This window comes from Spermophilus citellus, assembly GCF_964194105.1.
Source record: "Spermophilus citellus genome assembly, chromosome: 16".
Lineage (NCBI taxonomy): Eukaryota > Metazoa > Chordata > Mammalia > Rodentia > Sciuridae > Spermophilus > Spermophilus citellus.
In genome coordinates, this window is record NC_138196.1 from 52,417,918 (window position 1) to 52,437,032 (window position 19,115).

The 19,115-nt window shown below is 43.0% G+C and overlaps 1 protein-coding gene across 8 annotated transcripts in view; it reads left to right on the forward strand.

Annotated features, from left to right (window-relative positions):
- The first annotated feature begins 3,733 nt into the window (after positions 1-3,733).
- IRF2 (interferon regulatory factor 2) overlaps positions 3,734-19,115 on the forward strand; it is an 86,426-nt gene continuing 71,044 nt past the window's right edge. Inside the window, exons 1-2 of one of the 8 annotated variants that reach the window (XM_081269017.1) lie at positions 3,734-3,946; positions 4,069-4,225. Coding sequence is in view for 2 of the 8 variants with exons in the window: in XM_081269013.1 (XP_081125139.1) it covers positions 8,086-8,145 (60 nt within the window). In the remaining 6 variants the exon portion in view is untranslated. Of the gene's footprint in view, positions 3,947-4,068; positions 4,226-4,313; positions 4,351-4,915; positions 5,495-7,991; positions 8,146-10,077; positions 10,117-19,115 lie in introns of those variants that run through there. The other 7 variants (XM_081269013.1, XM_081269014.1, XM_081269018.1 and 4 more) reach the window with 7 other exon arrangements.

Sequence of the window (19,115 nt, forward strand, 5' to 3'; positions counted from 1 at the left end):
CCCTATACTTCAGAAGTTTATATTTTGATCTTTTTACCATAGACATTTAGGACTCTGTGCATCTCATCAAAGAGCTAAGAAATACTTCTTTACTATATATATCAATACCATGTGGATGTTTGGGGTCATATTTACACCTTTGGTTTGCGGTGACATGTCATCAAGGGTGTAAGAACAGAATGAAATTCATTCTATTTTTATGAGTTTAGGGGCCTAGGAAATTGCAAGCAATACCCATATTTCAGGGAGCTCCAGGGGCTTGGGAAGCAAGGAGTCTGTGAAATCTCCCAGTTTCCTGGCTAGTTAGCGAAGTGACAAAAATAAGGTTATGGGGAAAGATGTTATGAATTTAGTTTTAGACATGTATAATTTTTGCACCTGAGAAATGTCTAGGCAGTACTGTGTCCAGAACTCAGAACTCAGAACTAGATTTTAGCCAGGCAAAGTGGCACATGGCTTGTAATCCCAGGTAGTTGGGAGGCTGAGGCAGGAGGATTTTCAGCTCAAGTCCAGCCTGGACAATTTAGCGAGAACCTCTCTCAAAATAAAAAACAAGAAAAGGACTGGGGATAAAACTTGGTGATACAACACTGCTGGGTTCAGTCGCTAGTATCGCAAAACAAAAAATCCACCAGATTTTGGAGTCATCTCCAAATACTCCCTACTGCCATACTCTCCATACTCCTTGACTTATGATGGGGTTATGTCCTGATAAACTTACGGGTTGAAAATACTGTATATTGAAAATGCTTTTGATACACCTAACCTATGGAAATTTAGTAGCTTAACAATCAGTACACTGAGGGGAATTGATCCTTTCCCTTTGTGATCTTGTGGTTGACTGGGATTTCAGGCTGGCTGAGAGCAGCATACCACATATTGCTAGGCTGGGAAAAGATCAACATTCAGCATTTGAAGCTTGGTTTTCCTGAATGCTTATCATTTTCTTGCCATCATATGGTTGAAAAATCGTAAGTAGAATGATTTTAAGTTGGGGACAGTTGGTAGTTACATTTGAAGCTTTGGGCGTGTATGAGAGCGCCCAAAGAGAAAGCATGTGGAATGAGAAAATAAGAGGGTTGGGGATAGAATGCTTGGAAACACCATAATTTAGGGGGCTGGCAGCAAAAGAGGAGCCAGCCAAGAAACAGGACAGAAGGATGTCACATAAGCATTGCGGGGAATGGGAAGCACAATCAGCATTATTAAATGATGCTGAGAGACTGAGCAGATAAGAATAGGAAATGGCCCTTTAGAAAAATTACTAGTAGGAAATGTGTACAAATATCAATAGATTTATTCCCAATTGGTGAGATCTTAGATGGCTTATTTTCTTCTTACAACTTCTCTACAATTTTCTGAATTCTGTACAATAAATACCAGTTCCATTTCCGTTAAAAAGTTATTAAAATATAAAACAAATTCTCAGATAAAGCCTAAAATATTTAATGAAAACTTGAAGAAAAGAGCAAGTAATTATGTACTCTCTAGAATTTGAGTGCCTATGTGCCAGGTCCCAAGCTAAAGACAAAACAAAGAATGGAGAATGGCTCTGCTCTTTCACAAACAGGAAAGCAGCTGGTTTGGCAAGTGAGGGGTTTGCGCAGGGTGCAATGGCAGGGGATGAGACTGCAGAAGTCCTCTGCCACCAGATTACAATGGACTTTATGTGTCTTGTCAAATAATACAGCTTTATTCTGAGAGCTGCTGAGAGGTTTTTTAAGGGGCAAAGAGAGAGCTGGAATTGGGCTTTACCTAAGTTTATCTTCCTTTCTTTCTCCTTCTCTTCCTTCCTTCCTCCTCATTTTTTTTTCAACAAAGAGGTAGGCTTTATTCAAGTGTGAAGAACAGAAACAGAACTCTTGCAGGGGCAAGAGGGTACCCGGATAAGGGGTGCCCACTGAAGTTGACTTTCTACTTAACTTGGGAAACAGAATGGCTGCAGGCCAGGAGGAGTCCAAGGAGAAAGACAGGAGGCATGATTCCCAGGAATTGCAACAACTCATGGCAGTTCCTCAGGGGCAAGCTGGGCGCAGAAAAGTGGGCATAGCATCAACAGGTCAATAGGATATGACTGATTGGGTGTATATTACGAATACAACTGATTGGATGTATATTATGGGAAGGAAAACATCAAGAATATCTGGTGTGTGTTTGGGGAGTCTGTGAGCAACTTCTTTGTGCTTATCAAAGACCATAAGTAGGGGAGTGCCCTTTATTGAAACAAGGAAAAGATTGTGTTTACAACAGGCACATCTTCCCTTCTTCTCCACTGCCCTTTTCCTCCGGGGAAAATAGGCAATAATTTTGGTACAGAAGAAAAGAAAGAAAAAGAATGACTAATGACTACTAAATGGGTAGTATGTTAAGTGTCCTACAGATTACACATAGTTATGGTGATTGATGCATGAACTATGAAAGCAAGTGTTATTATAGAAGGAATAAAGAATAAGTGCCTATGTGAGATCTATTTTTGAGACCATGGCCATAAGATAGACTTTGAAACCTTCAGCTATTTCCTTTCCACACATGCATATTTGGAAACTTTCCTTTTTCCAGTTAGTGGAATTCAGTATTTCTGTGACAAAGAGTGGTGGTGGAGTTATTTTTTTAGAAAATGTTTACATAGATGGCTGTGACCTCCCAGGAAGGGGCTTTTATAACTAAATGTAAATCCTTTAAGTCACCAAAAAGGGTTCGGTCCCAAGTGAACTGTACTAGTTTCAGCTAACAGGTGACAGCTGCTGCACCTGTCACAGGCATGTATCTGTATTCTTCCTTTCTCTCTTTTATCTCCAATTGTACAGTATGGAAAGCAGGCCGAAGATGCCCAACTAGTTAAGTTTGGGAAGCCAAATCTGAACTTGGATGGAAGTGCTACAGTATAAAACTTCCCTCCAGACCAAAACCAATAGATCAAGGCATTGATCAAGTAAAAGTAACTCACCCCGGGCCGGACTCATCCAGCACTAATAGAACTTCTGTGGCATAGGGGACCACTCGCCTGCACAGATGTCACTTACTAGTGCAAGGCCTTCAGGATCGTCCTACCTCCCAAACAGAGGTGGTGGCAGAGAGGGCTGGTCCTTAAACCACTTACTCTCTCAATCACTGAAAAAGTTTCCTAAAAGGTAAAGAAAGACACAAGAAACACTCTTTTCAGGGAGGTTATTCCTTTCTTTCCTTTGGGGAGAACAGTGTTTCAAGATGAGTTTTCATTCACTCCGAACAGCGGTTCTAAGCAGCAGTTAAGTACTAACAGGATGGTTAGACACCCTTGGCTTCCCCAGGTGCCCTCCTCCCCTACCTTCAGGTAACTCTTTAGATGGAGAGCCTGGCACCTCCCTTCCTTCTCTAGTGCCACTGGCTTCTGGCCCGAGCCCAAGCCTGCGCCCGCCACCCGGAGCCCTCACTCGCGGGGTAGTGCGCCCCAGTGCGCGAGCAACAGACTCACGCGCCGCCGCTTGTTGCTCCGGCTGCCGCGCCATGGGGAAGTGAAAATGAAATTGACTTTTCTGAGAAATGATGAAAGCGGCTCTGCCTGCCAATGAACAGCGGCGGCGAACTTCCGCACCTCGCGGCCAGGCAGCTCGCGCCCTCCCTCTGCCTCCACCTCCCGGTTGCACAAGCTTGAAACAAACACTGGGGAGGAAGGGCGGAGGGAGGAGGGCGGAGGGGGAGGCGAGGCGAGGGAGGGAGCGAGGCGAGGGAGGGAGCGAGGCAGGGAGGAGGGCGGGGGGTGGGGGGATTTCCAGCCTCAGCTCTTCGCAGTTTCCTCTCCTTGTTTTGCTTTCGATCTGGACTGTTCTCAGGCAAGCCGGGGAGTAACTTTTAGTTTTGCTCCTGCGATTATTCAACTGACGGGCTTTCATTTCCATTTCACACACCCTAGCAACACTTATACCTTGCGGAATTGTATTGGTAGCGTGAAAAAGCACACTGAGAGGTAACATTTTTTCAAATAATAGTTGTGACTGTGCGTGTGTTTCTCTCGAGGGCATGTTTATGGGGACTGGAAAGAGCTGTGTGTGTATGCGTGACCTGATGCTTTGACACGATGTTTTGCAGACGGAAAATGCCGAGGTTCATAAATATTAATACCGATTTTTGGAGGAACAGTCGGCGCAATTATGGATCATCTGATTTTAGGGGAAGCAGGTTCTGCTGCTGTTGCTGCTGCTACTGGGGCTGCTGAGGCTGCAAGGAGAAGGAGGAGGAGGAGGAGGTAGAGAGGGAGGAGGAGGAGGAGGAGGAGGAGGTTGGTGGAGGTTTAATTTCACTTTTGGATTTGCAGATGCGGAGAGGTGGCTCCATGGACACAGACCTGCTCTGTGTGATTCTGCGCCCCAGGTGTCATGTGTGTGGGTACATGTCCGCAGGAGTCGGGCCTCATTTAAAACAAAATTGTGTGTGTTTACAGCCACTGCCGCCACCAGATCCCAAGAAGGAGAGCGGGTCCCTCCCGGTGCCCGGCCGCGGCGCCTCTCTCCAGGCTGTCCCCAGCGTCAGTAAGCAGGCACCCGCCGCCGCCTGCTGCCCGCGCCGGGGCCGGGAGGGGCGCCTCCCGCCGCGGCCAAAGGAAACTTAGTGGGTCGCCTCGAGGCGGTCCCAGGGCTCGCACGCTCGTGGGGCTCAGGGTAGGGTCGCTGGCGTCCGGTGGCAGCTGCTGGAGCCGGCGGGCGGGCTCCGCGCGGGGCTGGGCGCCGGGCCTGGCCGACGCGCCCGGCTTCCTGGGGGCTGGGCCGCCGCCACTCGGGAGGGACGTCGCGTTCTCCTTCCCGCCGGCCGGCGTCCGGCCTGGCTCTAGGGCTTTGTCATTGCACTTGTCCCGGGGCGCGAGGGGTTCGGGCGGCGCGTCCCGGGAGCGCGCTGCGCCGAGGGGTCATCTGCCCCGGCCGCGGCCTAGCGCCGGGCGCCTGCGGGTCCCCGCAGGCGTCCCCGGGCCGGCCTCGCGCGCTGGGCCTGACCCGCCTCGGCTACGGAGCGGGTGAGGTGGGGGCGGGGAGCCTCCGGGGACCAAGTGGCGCCCTGCGGGCAGGCACGGGGCCAGCGTCCCCTCGGGGTCCTGGGGCGCGGGCGGCGGCGGGGTGGGGACGTGAGTGCCCGCCCCGTGCCCTCCGACCCCCTCTGGGCGCCGGGTGACATTCGCCCGCCGGCCGAACATGGTTGGTCCAAAGCCGCGGCCGCCACTTCCTTTCCGCCTCGCCGGCCGGGCTCGCCCACCGAGCGATGCGGGCCGCGGCCAATCGCGGCGCCCGCCCGCTGCCAGCTGCACGGCCTGGGGGCCGGCACCCAAGAGCCGCTCCGAGAGCCTTTCCAAGTGCGAAGGGTTTGGGTGTAACTCATCCCCTCCCCGGGACGCGGCCGCGTCTCCCGTTGGCCCTAGGTCTTGGTGCGTTTGCCACCCTCACCCTCTCGCTCCTTAGAAGGAGGAAAGGGAAGGAAGGAGGGCTGGCAGCCCGAGCCGGGAGCGAGGACTGTGTGCCGGCACCAGGTGAGACGCCCGGGTCAGCCGGTGGAGGCTGGACCCTTGGTGATCGGCTGTAAATGTGACTCCTGGGCCTGGCAGTCGAGGTTGCTATATATTAGCGGGGTGGATTTCACTCCTTTCAAACCCAGTAGTGTTTGAAACTTGGGGACATAGTACCCGCTCCCTCCGCCTTCAGCCTCGTTCCAGTGTAGTGCTCCTTGTCTTTGGTTATGGACTAAGAAAATGCAGCCTCTGTCTAGATGAGGAAAAGTGCTGCTGGCCCTTGGCTTCTGCCACTGGCCTCCCTGTGGCTGTGACTTGGTCTGCTTTTGATGAATGGCTCGCGAGGGTGGAGGATAGTTACATTTCCTGTTGTGAATTTTCAGGAATCACCAAGGTTGCTGTCAAGCCTGCAGTCATTTATTAGTTTCCAAATCGACTGCAAGTAACATTTGAACGAAGCTGCCTGCGCTTTCTGGTGGTTCAGGACAGGTGCGGACAGGGGTCTGGTAACAGATTGTCTGTGAAAGGTGGATGGTCTTCGTGTTACACAGATGCACATTCCCCTGCCTGGGATTCGAGGGTGACCCTGTTTATTTTTGGGGGAAGGGGGTGTGGGTGTGGGGAGAAAGGGAAAAAAATAAAAACCTAAAATATCCTGGAAAAACTTGTTTTTTCTAAGACAACTTTTTTTTTTATTGTTGGTCGTTCAAAACATTTCATAGTTCTTAATATATCATATTTCACAGTTTGATTCAAGTGGGTTATGAACTCCCATTTTTACCCCGTATACAGATTGCTTTATCACATCTGCAGATGGAATATTTAGGACTTAAACAGGCATCTCTAGGTGTAACCTTGGAACATCTATTGATTGATGTAGCAAAGTCCAGAATTTCACTGTAATCAGTGAATGATTATAACTTATAACTTTGCCTGTTGTGTAAGAAGTTAGATTTTGGCTTCTTACATCCAAGAGTTCCTGTCTGTTATGATTTGTAACTGCTTCTTAAAATTAAACATCTACATATTTCATTCTCAATGAGTTTTTTTTGTTGACCTTCAAAAGTTAGAAATTCACATATTTCAGACTTACTTACCTGTAAAAATGTCATCATAATAAAAGTAAGGTTTTGTAGTCAAATCTGAAGCAAACTATGGTCAACTAAGAGTTGTTGTAAAGTCCTGACAGTTCTACGAACTATAGCCCTATTTTTCTCTTGCCTGCCTTCTGAAATACTCTATTAGGCAAATATTTAATATCCCAGAGCTAGTTAAAGTGATTTGAACTTAGCAGTGGAAAATTTGAAACTTTGGATGTTCGACATTTGATATGTATTGATTTTCTTGTGTTATGAAGGACATTGCATTTTTATTCTCAGCATTATCTAGTATAAGTTGTGATGTTTTTAGAGCATTTTCACAAAATTGCCTTTTGATAGTGAACAGACCACTAAACTATAAATGTGATATCTGGGTCATGTTCCCTTATCTGCCTTCTACCAAAAAGAGCTTAAAGTAGTCAAGGGATTGTTTATACATTTAATAAATATTCATAGAATATTCACTGTGTGCCAGACACAGTACTAGGCTATGCGGATTCAACGGAAAACAAGAAAGCCAGCCACTACGCTCTATAGAGATTTCATTCTAGTTGATGAGCTAGCAATCATCAACAGCAACAAAAATAAATACAGTAATTACCTTTTGGAGTTAGTTTTATGAAAGGTAATAATAATACTTAACTATGTATTTATAGGGTGGATTTTATAAGCAGTTGAGCTACTGTGTATAAAACAACAGTGCCTAAAGTTATAGCAATCTACAAGTGTGAAAGCATTAACTCTGAGAATTCTGTCCGAATATTATTAAGGAAAAAAAAAAAGCCAGGAAATTGTGACTAGATCAGATGTTAACTTTCTCATATAGCATTTCCTACAAAAAGGCATTTTACTTCTTCTGAGAGTATGTAAGTAATGGTAAAGAATTAAACATAAGATAAATATTATATGTAAAGTACCAGGAAATTATTATAGTGACAAAATATCAGTGAATTTTTTTTCCTGGTAGAAGAAAAGTTAGGCTTTATCCCTGGAGACCAAGTGATACATAAATAACAGTGGTTGGATCCATACATTTTCCCTCTTTATATCAGGTAAAACATCTTCTCAAGCATCATTGTGCTTTAGTTTGAATTTTCTTGACCATGTTTCTGACTCTTGAATTCATTGTCTGTTAACTACAGTTTCACACTTAGCTGATTTCAGTAGTTTGCTATACCATACTTAAAGTGACTTGATTAACTTGCATTTATTGACTTTTTACTTCTGTGCCCAGTACCATAATATGTGAAAATAATGTGATAGCATGTGAAAATAAATATAATAGTGCATTCTTAAAACATGTAATATAAAAACACAAAATAATTATAAAAGTAAAAAGCTTTGAAATATCAATTATTATTAATAATAAAATCCAACTCTTTTCATGTATATTGGACACCCTGTTCCTTCCCACACAGGAGTAGGAGGTCAGGACTTTCCATCTCTCTCTGCCCCATCTCCGCCCTTCTTTTGGCCTGGGTGGATCAATCTTTGATATAGAATGTCAGCTTAATGCACAGTGGCAGTGTTGAGGAGTTGGCTCTCACATTGGGAGTGCCTGGTGGAAAAGAGGTAAGGAAGTTTGGTTAAACTTTGATTTTTTTTTCACAAAGGATGGTGAATTATTGACAGGGTTCAGAGTTAATCTGAAGCCAATATTTTTTATAAAATGCTAAGGGAAATACATAACCCTGAAATCCATCCCTTGGACTGCTAATGCTGGGTGGTAGCCTTGTCCGGAGGATTCCTGGCCCTCTCTGGATTCAGGGCAAGCAGCAGGCCTGTACACTCCAGCTTTTTACCTTCTCAGGTCCCTTTAAATTGATTAACCCCTTAGGAATTCCGTCTTTTGACAGACCATCCGTGAAAGAAGTTGTGTTTATGTAGGAAGCCTTCTTGTGCCCATTTTTGTGACTCAAGAGACACAAATGACTTCTGGTCAGGACTCCTGTTTTGACTTGAGAAAACTAGTATCACAAGTCTCCTTTATCCCATTCCAGCCAAATGAAAAGAGTTGGCATGTCAGATAGTCTGGGCAGATCTGTATTGGGTAAATTCTGTCCTGTTAGCCTTCCTGAGGTCCTGAAACCAGTGGAGGACCTACCTTCAGAATTTTTGAGTTCTGCTGTGGATCCAGGGACATGGATTATTTTAAATGAATAATTAACTTGCTAAATGTAGTAATTCGAGCAATCATTTTGTTAAATGAACACATCCATCATGCTGTTATTTCATTTACTTATTAAATATTTGTTGACAAACAGCTGAGTACAAGGCTCTGTACTGGAAGATGCATGAACTTAGAAGCCTGGAGTTGACTTTTTAGCTCTTTTATTAACTACCTAGCCACTTCCTCCTTTGGGACCTTCATTTTTACATTTGCAAAATGTGGCCAGAGTCCTGTCATCCTTACAGGATAGTGTCTAATCAAAGTGATTTAGGGGAGGGAGCTTTTAGAAACCACATAGAACCCTATGGATGTGAGGCTGAGTAGAGCCCCGCCCCTTCCACTCCTTAGAGGCCTTACTTGCCCCTACTATGGACCTTTTCTTCCCCAGTTTATGCCAGATCCCTAAGCACAGTCTCCCTCAGGTTTGTGAGCCAGAGCAAGGCTGGAGAAGCATGAAATCTCTTCCCAGGGCCAAATCTTTGGTCTTTGCATTGATTCAGAGGCCATGCCATGCAGAAAGCATGTTTTCATATTTGAATTAATGCTTTGAACAGGGGACCTGTGGTCACTTTGTATAGGCTCTGCCTATGTTGACCTTGCTTGTCCTACAAAAAAAACAGTATTTGTGTTATGGTTGTGATACTTCATATTTTCCATTTTGAAAAGGCAAGGACTTTGTTTTACCGGGTTGTCTCTTTGTCCAGAAGGCCATAGAGAATTATGTTTGTTTTCTGGTTTGTTTTGATTCTGTTCTGGCTTATAGCTCCTTTTAACAGCTTAGTATTCAGCTCCATTAGCAAGAAAGAACTAGAGTTGAGCAAAGAATGTCTTCATAGGAGAAACAGGACTTCTGATGATATGTTCTAAACATTTTTATCTCAAGGACAAGAGTAAATTAGTTCAATGAAAATCTTAATTTAGGATTTTGTGTGATAAAAGCTGGTCCAGTAGTTTTCATTAAACAAACATTTTTGAGAGTTAACTACTTGCTATGTAATTTTCATAAATAATTTCTTTCAAGCATACTTAGCAATCTGTTGCTCTGTGTAACAGCATTTGATACTTGCACACTTAATGTGATCAAAGGAAAATGAGCTTATATTTTAATTTGTCCTTATTGAGCTTATGATTATCAGGTTTTTTTGGAGGATCCAAAGAAGTGCTTTGTAGATAGAAAATGCTGTCCTGGCCCCATCAGCTCAGAAGCCTACTGACTTTTCCATTTCATGAGGTTGATATTTTGAGTGAGACAAAACTGCATACAAATTGCTTTATTTCAAGCGATATCTAACATATTATTTTTGAAAGAGTATTTTTTCTTCTCTTTACCCTAGATTTATTGAAGAAGATGAGAAAAATTACAGCAGGGAAAAGTGAGTGTCTTAACACCTGGAAATGGTATTAGTGGGGTGATGGAATAGGATGGGGAGGGTATGAGAGTTGGGGGATGGGCGATGAAAAAGAAAAGCAGGTGGAGAGCAGATTAAGTAGTAGCTCTTGGCTCCTTGAGGCCACCAGGCAGGTAGATCAGGTAGATTGGCTGTCTCTTCAGGAATGTCATTGAAAGTTTTGGAGGTGAGGAAAGCCAAATTAGTAGTTAATTAATAATAATTCAAGGACTGGTGGAAATACTGGTGGACCTTCTGCTTTTGATTTTGGGGTTGGATCTTTTTTATCCCAAGGATGGGAAAAAGATGGGAAAACTGGGAGCTGACTTTATACAAGTAAACACACAGTTGTGAGTGGTTGTCACTTGGGCATGGTTTAAGTCACCTTAGAGGTACTGGGGGGTGAAGTATTGTTTGGAGATGGAAGAATTGCTACCCATGATGTGAGGCTCCAAACTCCATCTAAAATTGCCCTTGAAGGCAACAATAGGCCCCCAGGGGAAGATCCATGTGAATAAAATTAATCAGAAATATTGTAATAACTCTCTTAGGCCCTCCGCCCTTCCCCTTGTTGCTCTTCCTAAGTGCTATTTTACTTTTGTCAGTGGCAGGAGCTATGTAGGAAATTAGGAAAATAGAGTGGACTGATGCTGTGCTTTCCTAATAGATGGCACAGGTTAAGGTTGAACTATGGGTACTGTAATAGGGTACTGCGGGTCACTATCTGGAAACTTGGTATTCTATACTTGAGATTATACATTGAATTTAACTTAGTGTTATGCATTTAAAGTTTTAAAAACATTAAACTCAGTTTCAGTAATTCTGCTTTTAGGACCTTACTTAGTAATTGGAGGTGGGAATAAAAAAATTATACATGAGGATATTTATTGAATGAGGTTTTGTTATAAGAAAACTTGGAAACAACCTGAATATCCCAACAGTAGGGACTCATGTAATATGGCCCATCCAGAATATAGGGAGTTTATAAAATTAAAAAAAAAATTTAAATGCTTTCCAACAGCATTTAAAAGATGAGGAAATATATCTGATCTGTGTTGGTGGATGAGGGAAAAATGATATTAAATTGTGCCTCTAGTTCTGTTTTAAAATCCTATGTGTGTATTGGTGTATACAACATTTTTTAAAATCCTGAAGGAAAACATATCATTTTGATGGTGGGATTGTGGGTGTTTGCCTTTTTTACGCCTTGTATTTTCCAAATTTAAAACAAACACAGTTAATCTTGTAACCAGAAAAATGTTCTCAAGACAATGCTGAAATATTCTCTCTGACCCCACTTCTGGTAAATGTGAAGAGTAGGAAAAGCAGCTTGGGTGTTGCCTTGCCTTGGACTTAGCCCCTTTCCAGTTCTGTCTGCCTGTGTTCAGATCCAGGCTCTAGGATTCCGACTAGCCAGTGCAGAAGGTACTGCTGTCCTGATGCAGCTCTTGCTACTTGAAGGGTTGGGACAAGCCAAGAACTGTGAAGGTTCCGACTTGTTGCCCCATTTCACAGTAATTATGAATGCTTCAGAAATCCAGAACACCTCGGGGTGGGGAGAAATGAATTCCTTACTGATATTTACAACAAGGTCAGCAATCACAGTGACACTGCAGTGTTGATGCCCCACACCTAGATTCTCAGTGCTGTGAAAACTGATAGATCTTTGGTGTCATTTTCACTGCACAGACTGGGACAAAGCAACTGTCCTTCTCAAGAGGAGAAAGAGATCCTATACTTTAGCTCTTGAGACAGGGTGGAAAGGATCCAGAGTTCTTTCCCTAACCTTTCAGGATGTATGCCTTTAAAACTCTGGAGACGTCTCCTAGCTCTAGCCTTCCTCTCTTTTGAAGTATAAATACCTAGGGAGATTGGGATATTCCTAACACCCTGGGACCTTAACCAAGGGACCTAGTCTAGGTTGTAAGTATTTGATCCTTTTGAGGAGATAAGAAATTGTATTATCCTTTTGGATGAAAGCAATTAATTTAGACAAAGGGCTACAGATTTAATTCTCCTGGTATGTGAAGAACAAAATATTCCTAGCCAGTGTTCACAGTTTCTGCATCCTCTACCTTCCCTGTTTTATATTGTGTCTGTTCCCATGTTTCGGGAGGCTAGGGCATTCCCCCCACACACACCCACCTTTACAGGTCCTCTTAGGAAGACTTAATCAGATTGTGAACTCTGACTTCCCACAACTGAAGAAGAGTCAAATGCCTCATTGTGATCTGAAAAAAAATATTAGAACACTTTCACTCCCTTTATGAATATGAGATATTTTTGGATTGTTGTGAAACTAAGGTTGGGTGGAACCGTTATGAGTTCAGACACTGAACGCAGAAAGCACAGCCAAAAGAAAAAAATAAATAAAAGTATTGATCAGGGTAACACTGGCCAATAAGAAAACAACTGAAGCCACACAAATATCTAGAAGAGTGAGAAGGCAGGCGAAATTAATTTTAATAGTAATCCCATTGTATCCAAATATTGTCATTTCAATGTCATTAATGTAAAAATGCAAATGAGATATTTTACATTCTTTTTCTCATAATGAATCTTTAATATCCAATGTGTCTTTCACCTGCCACATGTCTTAATTCAGCTTAGCTTCTTTTCAAGTGTTCAGTAGACACATGTGGCCAGTGGCTACCTTAGTGAATGGTGTAGGATTAGCAAATGAAGTAAGATGTGGTGAGAAATCTAGGGGATTCAGTTAGTGGTTGTTCTAGTATAACTGCATGGGTCTCCTTTTCTCCTCCCTACAAAATCTTACCTGATGTTTTTAGCCTAAAACAATAAAATGCTTGGAATTCCTATAGAAGCAGCACATTGTATAATCTATTCATGTTTCCTAGCCTCTTGGTCTGTTGTGGAAACCTTTGATTTCTTGGAGATTTCCATTTCTGTCACCTACATGGCCAGTGATTTGAGAGCCTGGAGCTGAGTCATCTTTCTTTGCATCCCACACCAGTGCTTGATACCCAGTAAGAGCTGGATAAATATTTGTTGCTTCGATTTTCAGTTGTAAAGCAAAGGTTCGTTTGGAAGGCAGAATTCCAGCTCAGGAGGGGTGACACAGATCTGCTTTGTGTTAGAAACCTAATGGAATATGTATTAAGTGCATGAACATTGAGATTTGTTGCTTTTCATTAGGATTTGTCATTTTATAAGGGTTCAGCACCCAGAAGGGGACTTTATTTTTGTTTGACTTTTCTCCTGTGTACCCAGGTCTTTAAAAAAATTTTTTTACTAGTTCATTCCTCTGACTTTTTAGTCCCAATGGTGATACTGATGCCTCAGGTACAAATAAATAAGCCGTATTTGGTGACAGACTGGAAATACATATTTGAGAGCTGCTAGTTTCTTCATGGCTTCTTTATTAACAGTGATTTTGTTATTGTTATTAGCAAACACTTTGAGCCCATAATCTATATGCAGTGCAATTCCTTTGAAATCAAACGCCGTATTTTACAGTTCCCTTCATTTGTTCTCCTTGACTATAATGGTTGGGTTGAAGCAACAGACTTATCCATAGAGCCAAGGCAATTTATTTTTACTGAAGCCTACCTAAGAACTGCTTAGGTAGCTTTCCTCTGCAAGATTAAATGCGACCTTCACGGAATCATGTTAGCAGGGCCAGCAGCTAGAAAAATAAAGACTAAACCAAACCTGCAGCAACGAAATTCCCAGCTGCTCAGTGGGTCAGAGCTTTCCTGATTGCCTTCTTCCAATAAAAACACAGTAGATTAGTTTTAAGTGAATTCTAGTAGGTTTAGGGATTTGCAACTGACAGAAGAACAGAAAAGTATAATCTCACTTTAAAATAATAATCCTAAAGGCAAGTCCTTGTTGATTCTTTCTTAGGATGCTGGGATTTTGTTCATATGGGAAAATTTTAACTCTCATGGAGTGTTTAGCTTACCTTTAAAGGTAAGGAACTTAGGAGGAAGGAGAAACAGGGATAGAGGAGTCAAACATGAGACTCAAGAAGATGTGCTTGGGATGTGGTGGGTTCTGGTACTCCCAGGGACCCGCAATAGTGCTAATGAAGGTGGGAACTTGGTGAGCCTGCAAGGGAGGCCCCCGGAGTGAACAAAGATGAACCTCTCCCTCCGTTTTTGGGCATGGGGTCATACTGCTAATGTGTGAATTCAGGGTAAGTTTTCAATATCATAGGAGAGGATTTGCTTCTCTTACAGGTGCTTTGAATGCATCATGGCTTTGTCATTCTTGAAGGTCAGGTGACAATTTGGGAGGTGGGTAGAAGAGGGTGCTCCCCTGAAAAAGCTATTCTGATTGTGCAGTCACTCGTTCAGTGTTTCTTTCTTCACTGCTAACTATATGGAGAGGAAGGTAGACAAGAAGAAAAGTAATCAGTGTGGAGTTGAGTTAGCCCGTGGATGATCTCCATTCCTCACAGTTAAGAACCTACATTATTCAGATAGAGAAAACAGAATCAAGCCACTAGGCAACTAAGAGAGAGCTCAAGCAGGGACCATTAATATTCTGTGAATCCCCTTCAGAGTCCCTCTCCATGGGCTGCACCAAGTTGTCTCAGACTGTGGGGGAAGAAGCCACAGTGCAAATATGACAGGTTTTTGACCTAGGATAATAATATATTTTATTTTTGAAAACACAGATTCTTGGTACATTGTAAAATAGGCATAAAACAACATATTTCATTCGTGTTTTCCCACAGTTCTTCCACATTCAGTTTGGTACACAGAAATGCAGAACTGATGTGTCTTTTTGTCATTGAGGAAAACTGGTGTGGCTAAGTCTGGATAGTTCTCTTCATTACCAGTTCCCTCTCCCATCTGGTAGACACTGTCACTAGCCCTGCTGCTTAATAAATACTTCTGCCCTAAATTCCTCCCTGGAGGAGGGAGCTGGGAAGTCCTGTTTTTTTTGCATGATCAGTGGAGGCTGAGAAGACACCACCATGAAGGGCAAACTGGCCCTTAGTTAGTTTTAGAAACGCATCTTTACTGTGGCAGGTACCTGTGTCTCTGTAGCTATATACTTCAAGTCACCTGAATTAAACAATAGTTATCGTCCATAGAGGACTGAAAGAAACAGCGACAGCAAGCAGTGAATTCATAAATGCATGTGGGGTCCTTCTTTTTTTTTACTGTGGCAACATTTACATAACATAAAACTTACATAATAATCATCTTTAAGTGTACAATTCAGTGTGTTAAGTACATTTGCAGTGTTCTGAAACTGTCACCACCATCTGTTTCCAGACCTTTGTCATCATCTTAACCAAAATCTCTCTTCACATTGTATAGTAGCTCAGCTTCATTCAGCCCTTGGCAACCCCCTTTCTATTTCTGGCTGAGTGAATTTGACTATTGTAGGTACCTCACAGAAGTGGATCATACAGCATGTGTCCCTTTGTGTCTGACTTATTTCACTTAGCAGAATGTTTTCCAGGTTCGTCTGTGTCCTAGCGTGTGTCACAACTTCATTCCTTTTTAAGACTGAATAATGTCCCCGTAATCATGTCCCTGTATTTTGTTCATCTATTCATCCACGGTTGCTATTACCTTCTGGCTGTTGTGAATAATTTTATTATGAACATTGGTGTGGAATGTTGGAGTCCCTGCTTGCAATTCTTTCAACTCAGTGGAATTGCTGGGTCCTGTGGTAATTCTATGTTTAACATTTTGAAAAACCACCACAAGTGTTTTCCCTAGTGGCTGTACCATTTTTTTACATCCCCACCAGCAATAACATGGATTTCAGTTTCTTCATCTTTACCAAACATTTGTTATTTTCTTTCTTTCTTTTTTTTTTTTTTTTTTTTAAGAGCAATCCTAATGGCTCTGAAGGGTTTCTCATTATGGTTTGATTGGCATTTCCCTAGTAACTAATGACGTACAGCATCTTTTCATGAGGAGAAATATCTATTTGAGTCCTTCAGCTATTTTTGAATTGTTTGTTTTTTTGGTTGTTGAACTATTGGATCGAGTCATTCTTTTTGTGGTTTCCAAAAGAACATTTTAGCATGGCCTGAAAAACTAACCAAGATTCTCCCTCGTTATAGTATGTGTAGAATGTGTCACAGTTTCATCATTTTCAAAATTTGAATTTTGACGTTGTGAGGCTGATAAAACACAGGTTGAGGAATTAAGTTATGCTGGAATGAGGTGAATCAGAGTGCACTGGTAAATGGAAAATCAGATAAGAGCACCCAGCCTTCTCATAGAATGCTAAAATTGAAGTTCCCTTAGCGATTACAGTTTGCCCTGCTGAAATCAAGTAAACTGCCTGGGGTTTTGTGGCCAGATTAAGTTCTTAGTACTGTTGAACTAACTTATTTACTAAGTGTCGTAAATAATTTTTATTTTGAATCCTGATATTTCTGGTGAGAGGAAGAACAGCAGAGCTTTGTATATGGAAGAGAATTAATTATAGCAGCTACTTGTAGGGGAAGCTCTGTGTCTAGGGACTCCTGAGAAAGACCCTCAGGGGCTCCTTGCTTCTGTGGTGTCTCAGGGTAAAGGTGAGCAGGGCAGCCTCAGAATAACAATGAGGGGCTTAGGAAGTTCAACACAATCCTCTCAGTAATGGTTCAGTACTACTTGAATGGATGGGAGCCATTTATTACTGTAATAACAGATATGTTAAGTAAAATTATTAAAAGCATATGTGTATTTATTGTGAATTATCAGCAGAACGGGAACTCTTTATCCTCACAAGAAATACAGTAGATGAAGAAATTGAGGGAAACATAACTTGTATGGTAGGAAATTTATTGTTGGCTTACTTTGATGTGCTGCTCAAAAGTTTTCGTTTCATGCAGTCCTTCTGAAAAGTTGGTCTTTATTGAACAAGGTAACATCTGGAATTCGACAATGAGTTGTTAATATTTGGGAAAAAGATACGTAATATCTATATGACATAAGGCAGTGTAGTAAGAGGAGTTGCAAAATTCTTATTCCCTTAACGTTTGGGACAGAGGTTTAAAAAAGTCCTTAGAATTGGCTGTAAGTACTGTGAAAACAAATGATAGCGAGGAAATTAAATTGAAGACTCTATTTGCAAACAAATACTTTAAATAAAACCCTCAGATGAATTAATTCCTTCAACAGACGTTTTTGAACAGCTGTGTGTGAAGCACTGGTCTGTGAAGATGTGAAGTTGAAAATTTCCAATCCTCATTCTCAAAGAGCTTGTAGTTTATTTAGTGAGGCAAGCAGGTAAACAACCAGCTGCAGTAACAAAAATAAGGAAATCCAGGCTTCAGAGAAACACAGCCAGCAAAAGGCTGAGGGAGGGAGGGCAGAGGAGGGCCCATCTCATGGGCCAGGGGACATTGGGGTGCGCTTCACCACTGACTTCTGGATGGAGGGAGGCAGAGGCAGCTGGTGTGGTATGGGAGAGCAAGCCATTTTTGGTTGAAAGAACAGCAAAAAGGTCGAAAATTCCTTAAGCTGCTGGTTCCTGGAGCGCTCCCTGGTGTAGCTGGAACAAATAGGTCAGCGGGGAGTGTCAGAGCCCACCTCTGGTGGCTTCCTGTACCTGATTGAGGGCTTGTGTTCCTGTTTTCCAGTAAGGAAAGGTTTTGTTCTGGGGATAAAGCAAGGTGTTTTGGGGGAAGGTTACTGAGCATTTGGAACATTTTTCCCCTTTACATTTCAGAAAATGATAGCTAATGACTGTTAGCAGCTGTGTTTGTCACAGCTGTGCACCTGCAGTGTGTAAGAGGATGTGTAAGGGGGTGTGCATTTGGAGTCCATTGACAGGATGGGCATTGCTGAAAGGATCGGATTGTGCTTTTGATAATAACCAGGCCTGGCCTGGCTTGGCTCAGCTTGGCCCCCACCCTGTCCTCCCCTTCCCTCCCTCCCTCCCACTGGGATGGGACCCGGAGCCTCACACTGCTAGGTAAGCTCTCTACCACTGAGTTCCACCTGGGAAGGTTTCAAACAGGAAGTCATTCCGGGGTACAAAAGCACTTTTTTTGGATTTTCTTTGTTTTGATTTGATTTATAAAGAGGATGAAGTGATTATGGATAGGTTTATAGTAAGTGAAGAGGGGAAGGATCAGTAATTTGGATAAGAAACCCAAGTTAGAGAACCAAGAGAATGTAGCAGGGTGGAGGATTTTAGGATTCTCCAGCAAAGGTGCTCTTTTCGACTTTCAGCACTATGGAAGGCTGTGGAAGGGCCTGGTGAATATTTTCTTCTCCTCTCCTTTTTAAAGATAACCTCTGGGAAACTCTGTATCTTTTATTTATTTTGAGGTGCTGACAATCCACCCAGGGCCTGAGGCAGGTTAGATCTACCAATGAGCCATAACCCTGCCCCACCCCCAGCCCACACAGTTTAATTCCAAGCCTAAACCAGAGGGACCTGGAAGACTGGAGGAAGTCCAGGTGTTGTCTGGGCCACGTTGAGGCTTCTTGAGGTCTGCTTCCCCAAGTAAGACCGAGATGGAGATGGTGCCGCCATGGGTGTGGAGCCCTCCCCACAACCTGGGGTTGACTGGCTGCAATGAGAACCATGTATTAGATGTTTTCTGGACTCTTCACATTCCTTTAGGAATCAGGTGTGAAGGTCTTATTCAAAAGTCCCAGCTACTTCTGGGGTTTGTTTCAATGTACCACGCTCTACACTCCATTGTAAGTAACTGCCTTTTTGAATCAATGGTGAGTTTGAGAGTGCAGGGTAGCATTTGGCCCCACAGAGTGACCTCTGTGTGTGCAGTGCTCCATAAATGTTGGTGGCATTCAATTGTAATGATTGCTTTAGTTCTTCATTTGTTATTTTCCATCCAGAGGCAGACCTGGCTATTAGCATCACAAACATCCTGAGCTGTTTTCTAATGAGGGCTGAGGACCAGACAGTGTGTGGGAGGCGGGAGGCATATCAGTCATGTTTGGATCCACTCTGTGATGTATTGGGTATCTACCCAGTCAGTCAACAGGGACCTTTCCCAAGGTGCAAGGACAGTTGACTCTCTGTTAATTAAC